General features: G+C 53.3%; 2 protein-coding genes across 5 annotated transcripts in view; one reads left to right on the forward strand and one right to left on the reverse strand.

Annotated features, from left to right (window-relative positions):
• NAE1 (NEDD8 activating enzyme E1 subunit 1) overlaps nt 1-20,516 on the reverse strand; it is a 45,603-nt gene extending 25,087 nt beyond the window's left edge. For 3 of the 4 annotated variants that reach the window (XM_021705768.1, XM_044911441.1, XM_021705769.1), the window contains exon 1: nt 868-975. In XM_021705768.1, the coding sequence (XP_021561443.1) occupies nt 868-920 (53 nt within the window). In that variant the 5' untranslated portion in view covers nt 921-975. Of the gene's footprint in view, nt 1-867; nt 976-5,398; nt 5,466-17,461; nt 17,557-20,288 lie in introns of those variants that run through there. The other variant, XM_044911442.1, reaches the window with a different exon arrangement.
• Nucleotides 8,214-16,642, forward strand: CA7 (carbonic anhydrase 7). Its single transcript, XM_021705767.1, has 7 exons — nt 8,214-8,253; nt 10,819-11,016; nt 13,999-14,117; nt 14,911-15,006; nt 15,111-15,173; nt 15,701-15,856; nt 16,520-16,642. The coding sequence occupies exons 1-7, from the start codon at nt 8,214-8,216 to the stop codon at nt 16,640-16,642; spliced, it is 795 nt and encodes a 264-aa protein (XP_021561442.1).
• Nucleotides 20,517-21,077: the final 561 nt, after the last annotated feature.

The raw sequence follows: 21,077 nt of genomic DNA on the forward strand, positions 1-21,077 counted from the left end.
TTTCCAGAAAGGATGAGGGCCAAGCATTTGTGTTACTTCCACTGCCTTAACACATAGACGATGCTTAATAAATAAGGAATGGGGTGTGTAAGGAGAAAAGGCAAGGTAGAGGAATTAGCCAAGGACCTGCCTAATGGCTTAGACCTGCAGTGTCCACTAAGGTAGCCATTAACCACATTTGGCTACTGAACACTAAAAATGAGGCTAGCTGGTCGGAACTGGGATGTGCCTACAAGTGTAAAATGCCAGATTTCGAAGACGGTATGAAAAAAGAGGTAAAAAAAAAATCCCTAATAAATGTTTATATTAAGTGTTAAAATGGTAATATTTTGGATATACTGGGTTAAAGAAACTGTATAAAAATTAATTTCACCTGTTTCTTCTTTTTAATGTGGCTACTAGAAAATGTGTAATTACATATGCGGCTCACACAGGACAGGCATTATATTCCTACTGGACAGCGCTGGCTCAGGACAATCCCTAACACTCGGCGCTGCTCGGGGCGGCCGGGATGGGGTTCACCCGATCCCCCAATTCTGCTAAATGAGGAGTAAGCGCCCAGCGGGGCGGGGCCGGCTGCCGCCCTGGTGACCCGCCCGACACTGGGGCGGCGAACCTCGAACTGCACACCGCGTGGCGGGCGGGCGGGCGCACCCCTCGGAGAAGGAGAGTTCCGACCCTCAAGGGTCACCCCGGGGCCCCAGGCCGGGGAGCCCCGGGAACCGGCTCCCCAAGCCCAAGACTGCCCGGCCCGGCCCAGCCGGAGGCCTGGAAGAGGCCCGACCGCGCCACCCGCTCGCTTAGGCCCGGCCGGGACGCAAAGGAGCCCGCCGGCCGGCCCGCCCAACTCGGTGAGCCCTGGCTCACCTCAGCTGCCGGTCATACTTCTGCTCCTTGAGCAGCTTCCCCGGTTGCGCCATGGCCGCACCCGCCGCGCGAACAGCCAAGCCCCGGCAGAGCACCACCACCACCACCTCCACCAGCACGCAGGCGCACTGAGCGCCCCTTCGCCGCCTCTGCCGCCCGCGCGCCGCCCGCAGGGGGCGCCACCACCTCACTGCGCACGCGTCGCCAGTCCGCCTGGGAGTACGCGACCACAGCCCATAGCCGGAACCCGGACAGAGGCGGGTCTTTACCCTATACTGCATCCCTGCTAGTCCGCCAGTCTGTGTCTTTGTACGTGCGGTAATCGTGGGGCACTCGGGCTCTGGAATCCGGCAGATTTGGTTTTTAACCACTTACTATTTATGATATCTGCTCTTTACCTCTCAAATCCTCTGTTCATCTGTGCAGTGGGGATAAATGGGTCTCCAGCACTGGCTCCTATTAGCCTTAAATGAGATCTTGAATACACACAGAGCCAGACTCACAAAAAATCCTGTGTGGATAATAACTTTCATTATTATGGTCATTATTGTTCACTTATTTCTTCCATCCTCTCATGCAACAAGCCCACGCGAGGTCCTGTTTCAAACCACAAAGTTAGCTGCTCCCAGCTGCAGATAAAAAGACAAATATGTCCGTGGCCCTGTTCTTGAGAAGTTCACAGTCTCCAGAGGGGAGAGGGACAGTAAGTAAGGACAATGTGGTCCTCCTATTAATAGAGGGAACCTGGGGTCCCGAAAGGTGCACAAAAGAACTCTACCCACTCCCCTTCTTCCCTCTCCAGGAATGTTTCACATCGTGTGGGCAAGGAAGCATGTTTATTTTTTTGCAGAGAAAGTATGGTCTTTTATTTTTTTTATTTTTATTGTTATGTTAATCACCATACATTACATCATTAGTTTTTGATGGAAGCATGTTTTAAGCAGAGGGAACAGCAGGTGTCATTCCTGGGAGGCAGAGAAGGCAGGGTAGGATGGAGGGTCTAAAGGAAGTTTGGTGTGGTGGGGAGTTAGGTGAAGGGTAGGACATGGTCAGGCTAGGTTGTGAGGCCCTTGAATATAAAAGCAAGAAGGAATGTAAAGCCCTCTACTTTCTGAAAAGAGCCACTTTTCAAGAAGAGGATGGCTGCCCTGTGGGGATGGGTGCCAAGGAAGAGTTACCCCAAGAGAAAGGGGGAGAGGAAACTAGAAGCCAGAAGAGCAGCAGGGAGGGAGATGAAGATTCTTTCCCTTCTATCTCCCAGAGCCTACAGGCACCTTCAGGTTAATAATTGCCTGAAATAAGATGAAAATGAGCACAGACCCCTGCCCCTAACACACCCTGGGATGGGGATGGGAGGAGAGACAGTTTGATGGTAATGATGCAGTGGGATGATGGATGCAATTCCCCTGGGTGCTGTCCCCAGGATCAGGGTGGAGCACACCCTCTTATGACTTCCCTGGTCCCTACCCAGCACCCATAGAATACAACTGATGGGAAACAAAGGCATGAGGCTTTCCCAGCACGTCGTGTGCTTATGCTGTCACATTTCCTTCTCCAGTTGGACAGGTGAAATATAAGGGATAATAAAATACACCCAAGGAATGCGGGAAGGTCAAAAGACAACAGGTAAGAGTTCACTGCTTAGCTTCTGATGCTCTTCATGGACTGCATGAAAGGAAACATCCCCAAATTTGGTGGGGGAAGTCATAATGCCTATGAAGAAATGTATGAATTTGACAAAGGTTTGTGTTGGGAGTGTCTGTAAAAAGATACGGCACAGTATTAGATTCCTAGAACTGCTGTAACAAAGTCCACAAACTGGGCGGCTTAAAACTATAGATACGTAGGGGCACCTGGCTGGCTCAGTCGGTAGAGCATGTGACTCTTGATCTTGCGGTTGTGAGTTCAAGCCCCACGTTGGGTGTAGAGATTACTTAAAAATAAAATCTGTAAAAAAAAAAAAATTCTTACATTAAAAAAAAACCCTACAGAAATGTATTCTCGCACAGTAAAACTTCAAGTCTGAAATCAAAGTGTGGGCATTATGTTTGTTCCCTCTGCAGCCTGAAGGGAAGAATCCTTCTTGGCCTTTCTAGCTTCTGGTGGTTGGCTGGCAATGCTCGGCTTACAGCTGCAACACTTCAATCTCCGCTTCCATGGTCACATGGTACCCTCCTCTCATGTCTCCGTCTGGATCTCTCCTCATAAAGACACCAGTCACATTGGATCAGGTCTCACCCTAAGGACCTCATCCTAACTTGATCTCATCTGCAAAAACCCTATTTCTAAATACTGTCACATTCACAGATACTAGAGGTTAGGACTCAGCAACTTTGGGAGGAGGGGAGGACCCAATTCAACCCGTAATAGCATGTAAAGGTGCCTGTGCTGGATCTGTGGAGGTTGATCAGACCCAAACCTTGCCACCTGAGAACTGAGGGCCCACTGATGACCTATGCCTATTGTGGAGGTCAGAGAATAAAACTAGGAATCAAACTGGGAAACCATGGCCTCATTCAGTGAAGCCACTGGTTTTCAAAGGGCGGTCCTGGACCAGCATCATCATCATCACCTTGGAACTTGTTAGACATGCAAATTCTGAGGCCCATCCCAGACGGGCTGAATCAGAAGCTCTGGGGGTGAGGCCCAGGGAATCGTTTTAACAAGCCCTCCAGGTGATTCTGATGCACACTCAAGTTTAATAACCACTGACCTAGGGGTCCTGGCTCAGTCAGTTAAGCATCTGCCTTGGGCTCAGGTCATGATCCCAGGGTCCTGGGATCGAGCCCCACATCGGGGCTCTCAGCAGAGAGCCTGCGTCTCCCTCTCCCTCTGCTGTTCCTCCTGCTTGTGCGTTTTCTCTCTCTCTGTCAAATTAAAAAAAAAAAAAATCTAAAAACAAAAAAAACACTGACCTAGACCAAACCCCCACTGAAAAAAACAAGTGGGAAAACTGAGCCCTATAACCACAGTATTACTCCCACTTACTGAGCACTTACCATCTTCCAGGCAGGCCCTTGCCATGCATCACCTCATTTTGTGCTCACCCAATGCAACAGATACTGTTGCTCACCCCATTTCATAGACAAGAGAGCAGAGGCTTGGAGAGCCTTACATTAAAAGTGAGTACAATTCCAAAGCCTCACAGCTATTACAAGATGGTACAAGGATTAGAAACAAACACCCCAACAGATCTGGCCAGACCCCAGCTCAGATCTATTATTTTACCCGTCCTGGTTGGTCTTGGCTGGGGGAGACTGGATCCTTGGGCTCCCAGGCAGTTTGGGGCTAGCTCTGCCCTTGAAGAGCTTACAATATGCGGGAAACCAGCCAGAAAGAATGAGTCACACCCCAGGACACCCTCCCTGGCCTCCACCACTATCTCTCCCTTCCTGTCCTTACCTATCTTAGCCCTTTTCATCCTGGTGCTCTTTGGCCAATTTCTTGTCTTTCTCACTTACCCCTCCCCTGAGGCAGGTGTGGCTCTATAATGTTCACAGTGGTATCACCCATGCCTGGCCCAGAATGTGGCATTAGTAAGTCTTCAATAAATGCGTATTGAACAAAAGAATAAATTTTGAAAACTACTTCCACCATACTTTCTCATTTTCAAATGCCTTACTGGCAATACATATATCATCGGATTTGGTAATTCCACATTTAGTAATTTGTCCCAAGGAAATTATCAGACACACATGCACAGACGTATAAATAAGAATGTTCGCTGTAGTGCTATTTACCATAGTGAAAACTGTAAATAATCTATACATTAGAGCATTGTGCAGTTATTGAGTGCGAAGTTCTCCAAGGCTGATCGTGCAGAGAAATGCTTACCATAGGGCATTAGGTGAAAAAGCTGGTCACAAAGCTATACATATGATTCTGATTGTTTTTTCAGCACTACTAATACATATCTAAAAAGCCTGGTAGATGGTCACTAAAATGTTAACAGTTTTGGTTCTTAGGTAATAATATGTTCAGTGGTTTTAATTTTCTTCTCTGTGTTTTTCTGAATCTTCCAAGTTTTCTACAATGAATAAGGTGTCACTCTTATAATTGCAAAAGGAGTATTTGGGATTCTAAATGTGCCCAACAAGCTAAGGAAAAGGGGAAGGAATAGAGGTTCTAGGGTCTAAGGAGTACATCCTTGACACCAGGAGTCTCACAGATATCATGTTACCTGACCATCCTATTAGCCTCCTAGACTCTCATTCCCATTTTATAGATGAGAAGACAGGTTCAGAGAGGTAAAGTAACTTGCCCCAGGTCCCACAGCCAGGTATGCTGGGAGCCATATCAGGGCTCATTCCATCCCACTGTTTGTACACATATACATACATACATGGAATGGAAATTTTTTTAAAAAAATACAAAAAGCTCCAATTTTGCTTTTAGAGTCTCCAGGCCACAGGGCTTCTGGGCCTGGCCTGTGGGTCCTATGCATAACATACAGTGACAGAGTCATATACAGTACATAGGACTCTACTTGTTGGAACAGCATTGGACATCTGTTGTCTCAACCAATACTCACAGGTTCCCCATGAGGTGGGCAGGGAGGGACAATCTCCTCATTACCTTGTAGAGCAAAGGCATTGTACCTTTGAGAGAGGAAGTGAGATCTGGTCAAGGTCACTTGATGAATGAGATATGGCTGTGTAAGCTGCTTCTGCCCTCCTCCCCCTTCTCCCCCCCCCCATTTATCATAGCCCTCATACCACCCACCCCCTGCCCATGCTCCTCCTTCCTTATAAACAACAGTGAAATCCAGGAGCCACTAATGCCAGTGAGACCAAAGAGTAAATTTCTGGGCACTGAAATCAATTCATTTTTAAAGACAGCACATAATTGAGACAGGAGGCACCTGAATGGGGGTATCGTCTTTCTCAAGTTGACCGGAATGGGCTGCTGGGGTAACGGGGGCTTCACCTGAAATGGGCAGAAACGGGCAGAGTGCATCGGCTCCTCTCACCTGCCTGAGTGCCCAGCACTCCAGAACCCGGAGAAAATTGCTGGATACAGGAAGGAAAGAGTTAGATCAACTTGTATGTGGTTGTTAAAGAGGTCATAGTTTCTTCCAGAGGAGGAAATACTACTCTACAAAGGAGTAAGCCTTAGTGTCCCTCCCACCCCCATTCTGCACCTTCCCCACCCTTCCTGTCTCCCAGTCTCCTTCTGGGAGGCAAACACTCTCCCAAGCCTCTCTTAAGTCCTTCCAGAGAAAGTCTTGCATATATGCAAATGACAATCAAATTTAAAATCCACTTCCTCCCCCTCTCCGTGCTTTTAGACATGTTGAATAAGGGACTCAGCAGCACTGGATTTTTGTCTTTGCTCTGTCACTTGCTATTTTCCCTAACAACTTCTCTAAGCTTTACTTTCCTCATTTGTAAAAAGGGGCAAAAATCCACCTAGGGTTGGTGTGCAGATGAAATTGGATGCAAAACTGTATGAATAATTCTAACTTTTTAATTAAATACTATAAATAAATATGGAATAGGCCTGGGTCACTCTGAAGAGGTGAATCAATGAAGTAGCTACATTTGGAGCCCCTCCCCAGAGCTGAGAGTGTTACAACTCCCCCAGGAGAAGTGTGGCTGCTTCCTCTGGGACTGAGCAAGCTTTTGTCTTCTTGGTCTGAGGATGACAGTTCTGGCTTAGACCTGGGGCCTTGACAACGTTGCATTCTCTGTCACACGCTGATTTTGGAGGCCCCATCCCCTGAATCTCTATCATGAGTCTCCTGCTGCCGCCTGACAGTCGTATTTCTAGTAAGGGTGGCTTCCAGCTCCTGGGTCAGAGAAAGGCATCTAGGCAGGGCTGGGAAGTCACTGACTGACCTTGACCCAGCCAACCAGTTGTTGATTAATCTCTACAACTCTAACTTGTGGAACTGAGGTTCAGGGCCTAGAAGAGGGAAACTGAGATAACCACAGAGATCTAGGGGACTCAGGCAGACAAATGGCCGATTCCTTCACAAGGTCAGCCAAGAGCAGGGCCTGAAATAGTTTCCTCTGGTCAAGGTCAAATGGCCCTTCACCTCCTGTTGGGTACAGGTCCCTGGCTGGGATCATTTGTCTGTCCTTCCATCCACCCATCTATTTGTCTTCCCAAAACTGCCTGCTGAGGCCTAGTCAGAGACAAGGCCTATCCTTGGCACAAGGCCACATCCTAAGATGAATCAGATTGGGCGGCCTAAAGCCAGTGGGTGGAAGATAGAGGACGCCCGGGCAAGGAGGGCACGACAAAGACCAAGGCTTGCAGGTGGGCAAGTGTTGGGCCAAGGCAGGCAGTGAGGTCGAGTACAGGGTGGAGGGCCTGAGTTCCCAGCAGGTGTGCCAAAGGTCATGAAGAGTCAAGGAGAGGAAGGACAAACAGCAGGCTGCAGAGGGGCAGGCAAAGAGTCCTGCAGGGAAGGAGGAAGCAGTGGAGAGAAGAAGAGGGTGGGAGGCAGGGTCTCAGGCTTGGTTCTGTGAGGGAGCTCTTGACCGTCTGTCCTCATGCCCGCTGGTTGATGCTACTTCCTCCCCACTCCCCCTTTGGGGTCAGGGGTCTGGATTGCCAGTCCTGTCCCCTCTCCTACCCCAGACTCCTAGATCCCCATTACTATGGGACCCCTGCCCCCAGCACCAAAGAGAAGTGGTAAAGAGCACAGTGTCTAGAGTGAGACCATCTGGGTGGGAATCCCTTGCATGCTGCGCAGATCATTTTACCTCTCTAGGCTTCAGCCCTCTCTCTGTGAAAGAGGCTTCTTGGAAGTACCACCAAATGTTAGGGTAGCTAAGAGAGTTAGATGGCAGGAAGGACCCACAGCTTGGCCCAGCATCTGCCACAGTGTCTGGTGCCAGTTCTGGACACCTGATGGCCAATGCACTTTGCAGTTTAGAGGAGACTCTCCAATCCCAGAGGGCTCAGGACCCAGAGTCCAGGTCCCCGGTAATGGGATTTGCGGCTCAGGGACAAGCCCCGGGATGGGATGGGATGTGGAGAAACCAGGGCAGTCCTCAGCACAGTACAGTTCGGAGCCTGTACACGTGAAAAGTGGGGAGAGTCCTCTAGCCAGGGCGGGGGAGGGGAGATGGGGAGTAGGGAGAGAGCTTTAGGTCCCCAGACCCCCCACCTGGACTCAACTCTGGGGTTCAACTGGCCTGCGGGCCGGCGCGGGCGGGGCACCGCTGGCCTCTTTAGCCCTGCTGGGGGTTGGGGGGGCGGGTCCCCCAGGAACTGCTCCTCCCGCGCGCCGCAGCTTTAAGAGGCTGCTCGGCGGTAGCGAGCGGGCCGGAGCCGCAGCCGGAGCCAGCGGAACTGAGCGGAACAGGCAGGTGCACGGCTGCGGGGACAGCAGCGGCATGACCGGCCACCACGGCTGGGGCTACGGCCAGATCGACGGTAGGTACAGACCCCGCCAGCCCCTACCCTCCGGATCTAACCCCCGACCTTCGAGCCCAGTCGGATTTCCTGGACCCGCAAGCCCCCCACCCTCCGGCCGGACCGGGACCCCGCTCTGGTCCAGCGCCCATAACCCAGGCCACCTGCCTGGCCCGAGCCGCGGCTCCCCGGCTCCTGGCCCAAAGTCCGCGCTGCGACCCGGCCCGCCCCGCCGCCAGCGAGCCACCCCGCGGCTGAGCACGCGTCCTGCCACCTCCTCCGCGCAGCCCCTGACTGCCGTTCTCGCCCAGACCTGGGCCCCGAACTCACTCACCCGCGGCGGGCACAGGGGGCGGAGGTGGCCCTGGGCAGCTGGGGGCGGTCGGGGCGGGGCGCTGTGCGCGGGTGTCTGTGCGGGGAGCGCGCACGGCGGGTGTGCGGGGACCTCCCGGGAGCCGGGCTCTGCTGGACAAGGGCGCGGTGTCCCCGGGAGAGTTTCCCCGCGGAAGTGTCGGAGCTTTTGTGTCGGCAGGTATGTGAAGGAAGGGGGAATTTGGGGGTGCACGCGTGTGTCTGGGTGTCTACATCGAGTAGGGTGTCTGAGCACGTCCTGGTGGTAAGCGTGGGAGCGCATGGCCCACATCAACCTCCTGTCTGGGAAAATAGCTCCCTGATCCTGCCTCAGTTTCCTTAGGATGCAAAGGAAGGGAGAAGAGGCAGAGGTGAGAGCCAGATGGCTTGAATGTGGGTCTGGGGCAGGTCAGTTACATTTTGGGCTATTTTTTACCAAGCTGGGGTGGGGGTGTGGGGTAAGGGCTCCCCCCTCCATCCGGTGAACAATGAAGACCCAAGATCCACGCTGCCAGAAGGAAACCCCAGGCAGGGTAGGTGGATGTGTGGAGACAGGGAAGTGTTGGTGAGAGGAAAACTCCTCATCTCCCCTTTTCTGGGAATCACTCTTTGAGGGAGGGTGGAGGTCCTGGGCTAGTCTCGGGGTTAGGAGGTTGCAGTGGGCCAGAGGGAGCTGGGGAGGTGCTGTGATGTGTCTGGTTCCCTCTGGGACATAGGGACATAGGAGCATACTTTGGAGGGGAGACCCCCAGATCTGGGCATGGAAAAGCTAGAGACATTCAGAAAAGGGCAACAGAGACCAGCAGAGTTGGAGAGAGAGGCAGAGAAGGGGCAGGTTGAGAGAACCCATAGAAGATCATCTTCCCTCTAGCACCTGCTCTGAACTAGGTTCTGGGTGCTTCCTCCAGAAGTGGAGTCCCCTGACTGTTAGTCCTGCCCACCAGCTCTGAGCATACAGTATCCTATATGGCCTGCCCCATGGGCTTGCCACCCTCAGGCCACTGCCCCTCACCCAGCCAGACCTGGGTCATTCAGTCTAGGGGCAATGAGGGAGGGAAGGACAGAAGATAGAGGTGCGGGCATGCAGCATGCTCGCAGGACTTCAAAAATAACCCAGTGGGTCTGGGCCACGATTCTGAGTCATCCACTGGGGACACAGCTCTGTCGGCACCTGCTGCTGTTTTCTCGGGAAAACTTAAGAAGCCAAAAACGGGGAGAAGCACCAGCCGGCAATAGCTCTAAAAATAGGTTGTATCTCAGGATGTTCCCCAGGGAGATGCCGAGCCTCTCGGCTGCAGATGGAGCCTCTGGGAGGCAGGTGGTGGGCGCTCGTGGGTGTGCACGCAGGTGTGTGTGTGTGTGTGTGTGTGTGTGCTTGCACGAGCATGTGTTTTGCTGTAGTCTTTTATTGCAGACCTGGGTTTACAACAGTGGGTGTTTGTGTGTGATGGTGCATGTGCGTGTGTCAGGTATGGTCGGCAGGACTGTGTGCGTGTTTGTACTCATGTATGTTGCTGGGCCTGGCCACTCTGGGCCCAACGAACCCAGGTCACTGTACACATATGTGTGCACACATGAAATTCTCTACAGATCTGTAGGTAGATGCCAGGGGAGGGCAGTTGGGGCTGCCCATGCACATGCTGTATGTTTATATCTGTACCCAAGTTTGTGTGTGTGTGTGTGTGTGTCCACGCGCGCATGCATGAATGGTCCCCAGTTCTTTCATCTATGAAATGGGGATCATGCTGGTTTCTACTTCACAGTATGGTTGTGAGGAGCAAGCGCATATCACAGAGCCCAAGCTAGGTTGACTTTAGCTTTTGTTATTGTAATCACAAACACCAACACAAACGTGCTCAAGGTGTGGGAAGAGGCTAGATACCTAGTAGGGTCAGGTCAGGGACTTCAGAGGCCTGGGGTTCACTGTGAGCATGCACTGGGAATTGGGGAGGAGTCCCTGCCTAGAGCCGCCTCTGGGCTGGTGGCTATATTGTGCTCCTTTCCATGAATTACCTCTCTGGGCCTCCTATCACCTCTGGGAGGAGAGTTTTAGTGAGGCCATTTTGCAGAAAGGAAATGGAGGCAGAGAGGGAAGTGGCTGAGCTGGGACTGGACAGCTCCAAAGCAGAGGCTGACATCTGAAGGGATATCGGGAGACGGTCCCCCACGGGCGTCCTCGGCCTGCAGCCCAGAGATCCCAGCTAGCCCGAGCCCTTGCTCTCTCCCCACCTGCAGGCCCCTCACAGTGGCACAAGCTGTATCCCATTGCCCAGGGAGACCGCCAGTCACCAATCAATATTGTGTCCAGCCAGGCTGTGTACTCGCCCAGCCTGAAGCCACTGGAGCTTTCCTATGAGGCCTGCATATCCCTCAGCATCGCCAACAATGGCCACTCTGTCCAGGTGGATTTCAATGACAGCGATGACCGAACTGGTAAGTGGCCCTTGCCAGCGGCTGGCCCCCCTCCCACTGGGGTCCTCACCCTGCCTAGGGGCAGGCTCAGGAAGGGCAGGTTGCTGTGGTGGGGAAGGAAGGCTCTACCTCTCATCAGCTCTGAAGCCTTGTGCTGAGCCTCAGTCTCCTTATGCATACAATGGGAGCAAAAAGACCCTCTTTTCCTCTCTGGGTTCATAGAGAGGAACAATGAAAAACGGAAGTGATGTTTGCAGTGCTGACATACAGCAGATCCTCAAGAAATGTGAATTCCCTTCCTTCTCTTCCATTTACTGCTTTAGGTCAGGTTTGTTTTCACTCCAGGCCCTGTCACTGACCTGCTGTGTGGCCTAAGGCCAAACCCTCCTCCCTGTGTGATCTGGCCAAGCCCAGAGACAGAAGGGAGCTAGAGTGTTCTGTGTGCCAAGTCCCTTGCTAAGGTCTTAGGAGGCTCTTTTATTCCTCTCAAGAACCCCCCTCTAAGATGGGCAAGCAGAGACTCAATGAGCGGGGAAGCCCAAATCAGCCTGGTCCAACCCCAAAGGTCTTGTCTCCAGCCCATCCTCAACCTCAAGATTCCAACCAGTTGGGCCAGAGGGGGCCAGAGGAGGCCAGAAGGAACTTATGACATCTGTTTACCCTGGGTTGAGAGTGTAAGTTCTTTCATAATAAATTCCTAGGCAGAAGCCTCAGGAGTGCTCCTCAGTGAAGAGATTTTATCCTTATGAACAGGCCTATGAAGGGTGGAGTGGAGCAAGGAGGGAAGCTGCTAGAGTTTCTTGTGTAAGGAAGTAATTGGTACTCTGCCCCTCTCCACCTCCCCACACACACACACACATACAATGAAAGCACACAAGGGAACTTAACGTTTCAAGCAGAAAATCAAAAAGCAGAGAAGAGGAGGGAAGCCAGAGAAGAGTGATCTTAGTTGCTTAGCTCTGAGTTCCCTGGTAGGCTAGGAAAAAAGGGAAAGAGGACTAGCTATAGTTCTTATTGCAGAAGGGAAGAAATCCAGCAGACCCTCAGAAGAGAGACAACCCTTCCTGGTACAGAATTTTTAATAAAGCCTCTCACCAGAGCTTGGGGGAGGGACATGGGGCTCTTGATGACCCTAAATGACAGTTTTTAAAGGAACAGTTTTCATGTGACTGTACCTTCTAACAGCCTTCAGAGGGCATTGAGGCTTCACCTCAGTAGCTTAGTGAAGGCCATTGTTGTCGGGAAGTGGGGAGGGAGTCCAAGGGAGCATGCCTCTGGATCGCTGATCCAGTGGCTTACTTTGAGGCCTGGCTGGGGCTCTGTCTCCTACCAGAATGCCCAGGCTTGAGGAGGCAGGGAGTCAGTGGAAAGAGATTGAGCTTGGGAGTGAGACAGTTGGGGCTCTGCCACTCACCAGCTGTGTGACTTTGGGCAGGACACCTGCTTTTCTGAGCCTCAGCCATACATCTGTCCAATGGGGGTGATAATATGTTCCTCTCAAGAACACTATGGGGTTGGTGCCAGCAGAGTGCTGAATACATGGTGAATGCAGAGTGAGTGATAGTATAATCTATAGTCAGGACAGAGGGAGAGGGCTAAAGGAGCCAAGTTCAAGGGGTTAGGTAGGGAGTTTATTCCCTGAGAGACCACACTGCAGCATCCCAGGTGGGGCATGCTCAGACGGGTGGGCCCCCAGAGGTCATATCAGGGAGCTCAGCCTGCAGGCCCTCCTGCTCCTGCCTCCCCAGGATGGGACAGCCTGATCGGGCCCCTGCCATGGCCACCCTCCCAGACTCCCTTTGTCAACCCTCTAGGAATGCTATGGACAGATCCTGCTTCTTGGATAAGGCCAGGTAGCAAGGAAGGGCCTTTGGACTGTTGGGTCATCCTCCTCCTCACAGGACCCACAAGGGGCAAGGCCCTGCCCTGGTCACCCATTCTGGACGGGCCTCAGAGTGGAACTCTGAGCCTAGGGCCGTCACCTGATCCAAGGGCTCACATTCAGGCCTCACTGGGGCTCCCTCCACTGCCAGATCCCTTTCACCTGGAAATTCAATCAGTCCCAGGAGGCCTTGTGCATGGCCCCAGCTCAGCAGGTATCAGGGTGAGAAAGTCACAAAACCAGCACAAGTAAGGACCTCCCAAGAGGCCACGGGAGATGGCCTGGGCCTGGCCATCAGAGTGTGGACCCTCAGGAGCTGGTCTCTGGACAACACCAGGTCCTGAGAACGCTCAAGGTTCTAGGGAGACAATGTGATCTGGCGAGTAGGGGCTTGGGCTCTGGACTTATGAAGGATATACAGGCTTATATCCTAGCTCAGTGCCTTGCTGTGTGACCTTGGCCAAATGCCTTGCCCTTTCTGTGCCTCATTTTCCTCCATTATAAGATAGAGATAACAGTAGGTTCTGTCCCTCATGACTTCTATAAGGCTTCTAGAAGGACTAAACAAAAGAATCCTTCTAATCTAGCCCTGGGTCAGGGATCCAGACACGAGAGGCCTCTTGTTAGCGGTTATGGGGGCCTGGGAGACAAGGTCCCAGCTTCCATGCAAAAGTGGGCGGGAGGGGTGCCTGGGTGGCTCAGTCGGTTAAGCGTCTGCCTTCCGCTCAGATCATGATCCCAGCGTCCTGGGATCGAGTCCCGCATCGGGCTCTGTGCTCAGCGGGGAGCCTGCTTCTCCCTCTCCCACTGCCTGCCTGTCTGCCTACTTGTGCTCTCTCTCTCCCTCTGTCAAATAAATAAATAAAATCTTCAAAAAAAAAAAAAAGTGGGCAGGAATGGGGAGGATGGCCAAGTGGACTGGTGTATTCTGTCACTATCTCTGCCACCTGCAGGGCCCAGGGGACTGGGTGAGGATGGACCCAAGTCTAGTTAGCCCAACGAATTTTCCAAATGAAAACTTTCTCCCGCCCCTGGACACTGGCCTGGGCCTGGCACCACCACCTGCTGGGAGGTGTGGGATCTCTCACATCAGTGACTACACACCCCACTTCTTCCTGCAGTGGTGACTGGGGGGCCCCTGGATGGGCCGTATCGGCTCAAGCAGCTCCATTTCCACTGGGGCAAGAAGCACAGTGTGGGCTCAGAGCACACGGTAGATGGCAAGTCATTCCCCAGCGAGGTAAGGGCCCTCTACCGGAATCCCTGTACTGTTTGGGGAAGGACAGGAGAGTCAGGGACTTGATGGGTGCTTGGTGTGGGGCTCTGGAGAGGGTGAGGAGGGGCACCCAGGGGGTTTGGGAGAGACACCTTCCACCTGCCCCCAGCACAGGGTCTTCCAACTGAACTCTGCCCACGGATATCCTGGTCTGTATATCCAGAGGGAGTTTTCTGAAGGACAAGTCCAGTCCCACCACACGCTTGCTAACAACCCTTTAAGGACTGAGCCTGGCATTCAAGGCCCCGCACGTAGTGGCGTTGCCTGGCCTCATCTTTTCCTGACCTCTCCCCAAATTGGCCGGCATATGATGAATCTCCTGTCCACACCCAGCTCTTTCAAACCTCCAGGCTTTTTGCCTATGCTATTCTCTCTGCCTGGGGTACTTTTCACCAGGGTTCCATCTGATAAGCCCCTGTTTACTCTTCAGACTCAGCTGCAGGCACCGCGTCCTCCAAGATGTGTCACTCGGAGGGCCATTATCTATCTCACAGCTCACTGAGGGCAAGGCCCAAACCAGATTCCTCTTTAGGTCACCTGGGGCTCAGGAAAGGGTTGGGCCCAGAGCAGTGTGGATGTTATCTGTGACCACTGGGGGCTCCACTGGGGGCTCTACGGGCCCCTCCCAGAGGCCTGGGAGGTTTAACAGCCTTACCCCTCTTGCAGAGGGGCCAGGAGTCCAGTGGGAGTGAGGGAAGCCTGGCTCTGAGCTCCCATGGCCCCTCGGAGGCGCTAAGCACTGGCCTTGCCCCTATAGCTGCACCTTGTTCATTGGAACGCCAAGAAGTACAGCACCTTTGGGGAGGCAGCCTCAGCACCTGATGGCCTGGCTGTGGTCGGTGTCTTCTTGGAGGTAAGGGGTGGTTACTGGGGCCAAGAGGGGCACGGGAAGCCTGGCGCTGCCCCCTCGTTCCAAACAAGGTGGGTGCTGGGCTCACTCTACCCTTTCCCTGACAGACAGGGGATGAGCACCCCAGCATGAACCGTCTGACAGATGCGCTCTATATGGTTCGGTTTAAGGTGAGACTGGGGGTCCATACCCCTGACCCAGGGCAGCCGGGCGGGAGGGAGGAAGAGGCTGGAGCAGAGGGTGGGCCCAACCACTGCTCCAATCTGACAGCAAACCCCTGCTGAGATGAAGGGTACAGGCAAGCAGCCACAGTGCCCAGCAAATAACTCCTCTTCCCCAGCGTCAGTGGCCTCGCGGAGTGCCCAGAACATCACCCGGGTGGGTATGGGACTGGTAAGATGCTTGTTGAGTCAGTGGCCATCCTACAGGCAGCTAAGGGCAGTTGGAGGACGTGGCAGAGACAGAACATGGAGACCAGAGGGCTCTAGGAGCAGCAGGGTTTACATACCGGCAAACAGGTGGACAGGGCCCAGACCCGGGGGGAGACGGCATCTGGTATCACAGACCTATGCCCACATTTGCATCAGTGGGCCAAGGAAAAGCCTAAATCCTGCCAACAGCGAAGAGTGGGGAGGATGCTGGTCTGGTCCTAGTGGCAGGTCTATGCTGATTCCTGGGTTTGCCTGCCCTGCCCCAGGGAACCAAAGCCCAGTTCAGCTGCTTCAACCCGAAGTGCCTCCTGCCTGCCAGCCGGCACTACTGGACCTACCCGGGCTCCCTGACGACACCCCCACTGAGTGAGAGCGTCACCTGGATTGTGCTCCGGGAACCTATCAGCATCTCCGAGAGGCAGGTGAGTTCTCCCAGAGTCCCGGGTGAGATGGGAGGATATGGCACTCAGGGCCCATCCCAGGGAGTGCCACCCTCCCAACCGGCAAAGCTACAGCTTATGGTCCCACCATCAAGGCTCCCATCTTTTGCTAATAAACATTTAGATTCCTTTTTTTGTTTTGTTTTGTTTTAAAGTAGGCTCCATGCCCAACATGGGCTTTGAACTCATGACCCTGAGATCAAGAGTTGGATGCTCTACGGACTGAGCCAGTCAGGCCCTGCCCCCCCCACTTTTTTTTTTAACATTTAGATTCTTGGTTGGGAGTTTGCTTGATTGTTAGTCATTAGGACATAACCACAGGCTAAGAGGGGAGATCCCTGGATCCTAGGATGATCCCTACTGTGTTAGAATCTGAATCCTGCATTTGTTGATAAGTCTTAGCTAGATGGATTTGGAAGTGGAGCTAGGTGGAGCAGGGGCTAGGTTCAGAGGCCCCTTAGTGGGTGGATAACTGAGGTCAGGATCCCAAAGAGAGAACAAGTGGGGAGGAGTGGGGACAGGACCTAGGAGTAAGAGGAGGGAGAGGTGGAGCCAATTGGCCAGGTATGCCAGATGATGTGTCTGGGATCAGAGAGGACCACAGCACCCCCATTCTGCCCTGAGTATCTCTTCCGCCTTCTCAAGATGGAGAAGTTCCGGAGCCTGCTTTTCACCTCAGAGGATGATGAGAGGATCCACATGGTGAACAACTTCCGGCCGCCACAGCCACTGAAGGGCCGTGTGGTCAAGGCCTCCTTCCGGGCCTGAGCCGCCTGCCTGCCCAGCCGGCCACTAGAGCACCATTTTCCCAAGGGCTTCCATGTCAGCAGACACCAAACCATCCGAGGCTCCCTGCCTGGGGGGTGCTGTGGACCACCCCCTTCAGCTGGCTTGCTCCTTGGCCACCCTGGAGGATTCTTGATGGGACCCTCAAGTCAGGGGACACCCTTCAGCTGGGGACAGGAAGGACAGGAGCTGAGCATGGTCCAAGCCTAAGGCTGCCTCTGCTCTCCAAGACCCAAAGGCCCCTGGGAATCTCCTCCTGTCTTGCCCCACTGGCAGCAGCAGCAGCCCCACCCTGAGCTCACACTGTGATGGACGAGACCCAGCTCTCTGGGGCAGGCACCTGGCATTGCCAGGAAGACTCAAGCAATAATTAGAGGGGGGCAGGGCTGCCCTCTCGGCGTTACCTCTTTTGCAGGCCTCTGCCATGCACGCACCTCACTGCCGGGCCATTAAAATCAGCACCCAGCCTGCTGGAGATGACATGGCCTTTTCCCTCCAGCCACCTGCTGCCCTGGGCAGACACTGGCTACAGCTTCTGTAGTATCTTCCCTCATCCCCACCCAGCCACCAAAGCCACCTACATGACAATCCATCCATGCAAAGATTAATAAACTCATTTATTCATGGAACAAATACCCACTGAGTGCCTGTGCTGTATCAAGGACTGTTCTAGGCATTGGAGGAACTGACGGTGGTGAGTCAAGCAGAGTATGTGGGGAGGGACAAGGGTACTGAGCGGGTGAGGGTTATAGAGAGAGCAGGGCAGGGGCCATGGGAGCAGAGAAAAGGGGGAGAGCCTACCTCATCTGGTGAAGAAAATTAAATTCCAGCCAGTATTCCAAGGCAGAGAGAAGGGACCAAAAAGTTTGAAGCCAAGGGGAAGCAGGTGTGCAAGCCTAAAGGCGAGAGAGAGCCCAGAGTGTGGAGCTGAAAAGGACCAGGGACGCTGGAGCCTTGGGGGAGAGGCTGGGACTCTCCAGAGGCTAATGGGGAGTCACGAAGAGTCTGGGGTAGAGGCGGGGCACAGCCCCATGTGCAATGGAGGAAGATCCCTGGGGGGTGGGGATGAGCAGGCAGGAGTGGCAGCAGGGAGGAGGCAGGGGCCAGTGGCCCGGAAAAAGGGGACAGGATGGTAGAGGTAAGGAGCAGCGGGGCTGGATGAGAAAAGTTTAGGAGGTGCAGCCCAAAGATAGGGTTTGGCTATCAGGGAAGGAAAGAGGATCCAAGTACCTGGGCCTCCACCCGGACTGGGGAGCCTGGGCAGGAGCTGACCAGGGTGGACGCAGCACTCACAGGGCCCGGGAGGGGAGTGCGAGGAATTAGTGGGATGTTGCGGTCTTAGCCAGGGGAGAGGTGAAGGGTTGGGCTGCTTTGGCGTATCTTAATTCAAGGTGATAGTGAGGTCTAGGGGCTAGAGGGGAGGGGTACACAGGAAAGAGGGGGCCCAGGATGTCCAGAGGAGGAAAAGCAGGGAACTCTAAGCAGGAGCTGCTGAGAAGTAGGAGAAAAGCCATAGAATAGGGTCCAAAACACCAGGGGAAAGGGACCCACTGGGGGCTGCTGAGGAGTCTGAGGCAGGGCTGGGGCCAGGATGAGGCATGCATGCTCAGGCCCGACCCTGCATTTATAGGAGCCTGAGAGTGGGTGCCTCCTTAAGTTTGCACCCTAAGTGCCTCCTTGCCTCGCCTCAGTCCAGCCCAAATCTGGAAGGCTCCCTAAGGAAAGCACACAGGTGGGTTTAGAGACCCTGCTCACTGTAACCCAGATAGAGGGGCAGGGCCAGGCAGCAGACAGCCAGGGGGCTAAGGCCTGAGGGGAGGTGACAACTGGGACAGCAAATTTGAAGCAGAGAGATACATTCCTGAGGGGTGCTGGGTCAGGGTCTTTGCAGAGATGGGAGGTGGCCTGTCTGAACACCCTTAGGAGGGAGGCTGAGCTGCAGAGACTAGAGGGGCTGGCGGTGCCTCTCTCTGCTCACTTCACCATGGCTCCTGTCATTGTCACTATTTCCAGAAGGGCACTCCTGGGTTATGCAGTACTTCTGGACTTTGGATGAAGCCATAAGGAGAGGGAAGAATTGGGTCTGAGACTTTTAGCTTCGAGCCATGGATGCGGGGAAGGGAGAGGCTTGTTCAGTTGACCCCTCTCACTCCCATGCTCAGGACCAATTTGTCTCGAGAGCGGGCTGAGGTTGGGGGACAGAAGGGACAGGGCCCCTCGATGGGAGGCCAGGCACAGCTTTGCCCCTGCAGGCGCCCCTGGCCTGATATAAAGGTCCATTTTCTCCCTCAGTGTTTCGGGAGATCTTAGGAAGGGTGGTGTCTCGAGGACAGTTTTGCTCAGCTTGAAGGCAGGCAGCGGCAGAAAAGTAATGCTAGGAAAGCTGCCTCTGAAGGCAGGCCAAGGGCCAGGGGCAGATGTCTGACTCTCTCCTTAGGATCCAAGAACTGTCTTCACCTCCATTTTACAGACGAGGATGATGAGGCTGGAGGAGGGTAAGTGGGCAAGTGGTAGAGTAGGATTGGAACCTGGATCTGTCCCGTAACTCTCCTGCTCTATGCCAGAGAAAATGGGCCCAAGGGAGGGAGGGATGGGTATGGTGGTAGCCACGTGGAGTTGGAACAACAGGCTGATGCCACTGGCCAAGCCAGGGACCTTGGCCAGCCCCTCCCAGGGATGGTGGCATGACAGGCTTGGCGCCACCGAGGACTTGAGAAATGGGAGCTGGTGTTACAGTAATTATCCCAAGGCTGCCAAGAATCCTCACCCATTAAATCCTTCCCCTTAATTTGTTTTTTTAATTTAAAACTATTTTAAAATCAAAAGTGGCCTCCTTATAATCACAGCCCAAGATTTGACCCTTTTACATCCAAATGGGATGCCCCAGTAGGATCCCAAATGCCTCCAGCAAACCTGGCCTCAAGGGACCCAGGACTGTGTCCTGAATCCTTACCCAGGGCAAGACTGCCCCCTGGCATATTTGGAGCACTCAAGACAAGATGGGCTCTGTTTGCTCCCAAGATCCCAGAGAGCTCTCCCTGGCAGCCGGGGTGGCCCTCGAAAACATCTGGGCTGGTGGCCCAGGCCAGTGGCCACAGCATGCTGAATCTGTGCCCAGGCTAGGGGCATCGCCTTCCCTCCAAACCTGGAGGAGCCAGGCCCTGGGACTCAGAGCATCTCTTCTCTGCGCCTCAGGAGATGGGGTGGCTGTAAAGACCCGGCCCCCTGGAATTGTCTGCAGAGGACCTGCTCCCAACCTTGTAGTTACCTCCACAGTTGCTCCTGCTGCAGAGGCCTGAGGTATCCCCATAGGGCTAGGCAGGGACACCCATCGGCCAGAGTGCTCGTCTCTGAGGACAGTGGCCTGTGGCCTGAGCAAAGGTTGGGGATACAGACAGAAATGGGTCTGAGGTGAAGGTTGCAAGGTAAGCTGACAGCCCTGCTGTCAGAGCTGATGTCTGGGAGGGCGCCTCACTGATGTCCAAGCTGAGAGGTCCTGGAGCAGGACGGAGGCTTTGACTGCTGCTAGGGCTGGCCTGAGGATGGGGTCACACAACAGCATCTGCCCAGCCAGGACATCTTGGGAGCCCCCCATGTCCATGGGTCACAACATCCACTCTGAACTCACTCTCAAAGGCAGAATAAACTGCTGGTTGGTCACGATTCTGAGGGGCGTGGGGAATGTGATTCTGGAGCATGGAAGGTTCTGGTATTTGTCCTGCAGCCAGAGGCAGGGCCTGGGGCACACATCCCTTTTGGAGCCTTTTCTGCTCACAAACTTAGGGCAGATGCACCAGTGCCTTCCTACCTGGGCGTTGCACCACATGTCACTCAAGTCCTCGGAAGCTTGTCTTCTCCTCTGTAAAACGGAAATGATAGAATGTGAGTCTCACATATGTAATTCAAAATCTTCTAGTAGCTCTATTTTAAAAGATAAAAAGCGGGGGAGGTGCCCAGCTGGCTCAGCTGGTAGGGCATATGACTCTTGATCTCGGGGTTGTGAGTTCAAGCCCCACGTCGGGTGTAGAGATTTAAGTAAATAAATAAACTTACAAAAAAGAAAGTGAAGAAATATTAATAAATAGACAAATAGTAAAAAGAAATGTGATTTAATTTGAATAATGTATTTTATTTAACTTAACTATGTCCAAAGTAATTATCATTTCAACATGTCATCCATGTAAAAAAATTAACGACATATTTTACATTGTATTTTGTGCTCAGTTTTTCAAATCCACTGTGCATTTTACACTTACAGCATATCTTGATTCAGAGTAGCTACATCTCAAGTGCCTAAGAGTACATGTGGCCAGTGCCTACCATATTGGAGAGCACACCCCAAAACGGATGTTTCCTTTTGCAGGGCCATCTGCTAGCAAGGTGTCCAAATAGGCCCCCTGGCTGGGCCGGTAGCCAG

This window comes from Neomonachus schauinslandi, chromosome 16 (genome assembly GCF_002201575.2).
Source record: "Neomonachus schauinslandi chromosome 16, ASM220157v2, whole genome shotgun sequence".
NCBI classification, from domain to species: Eukaryota; Metazoa; Chordata; class Mammalia; order Carnivora; family Phocidae; genus Neomonachus; species Neomonachus schauinslandi.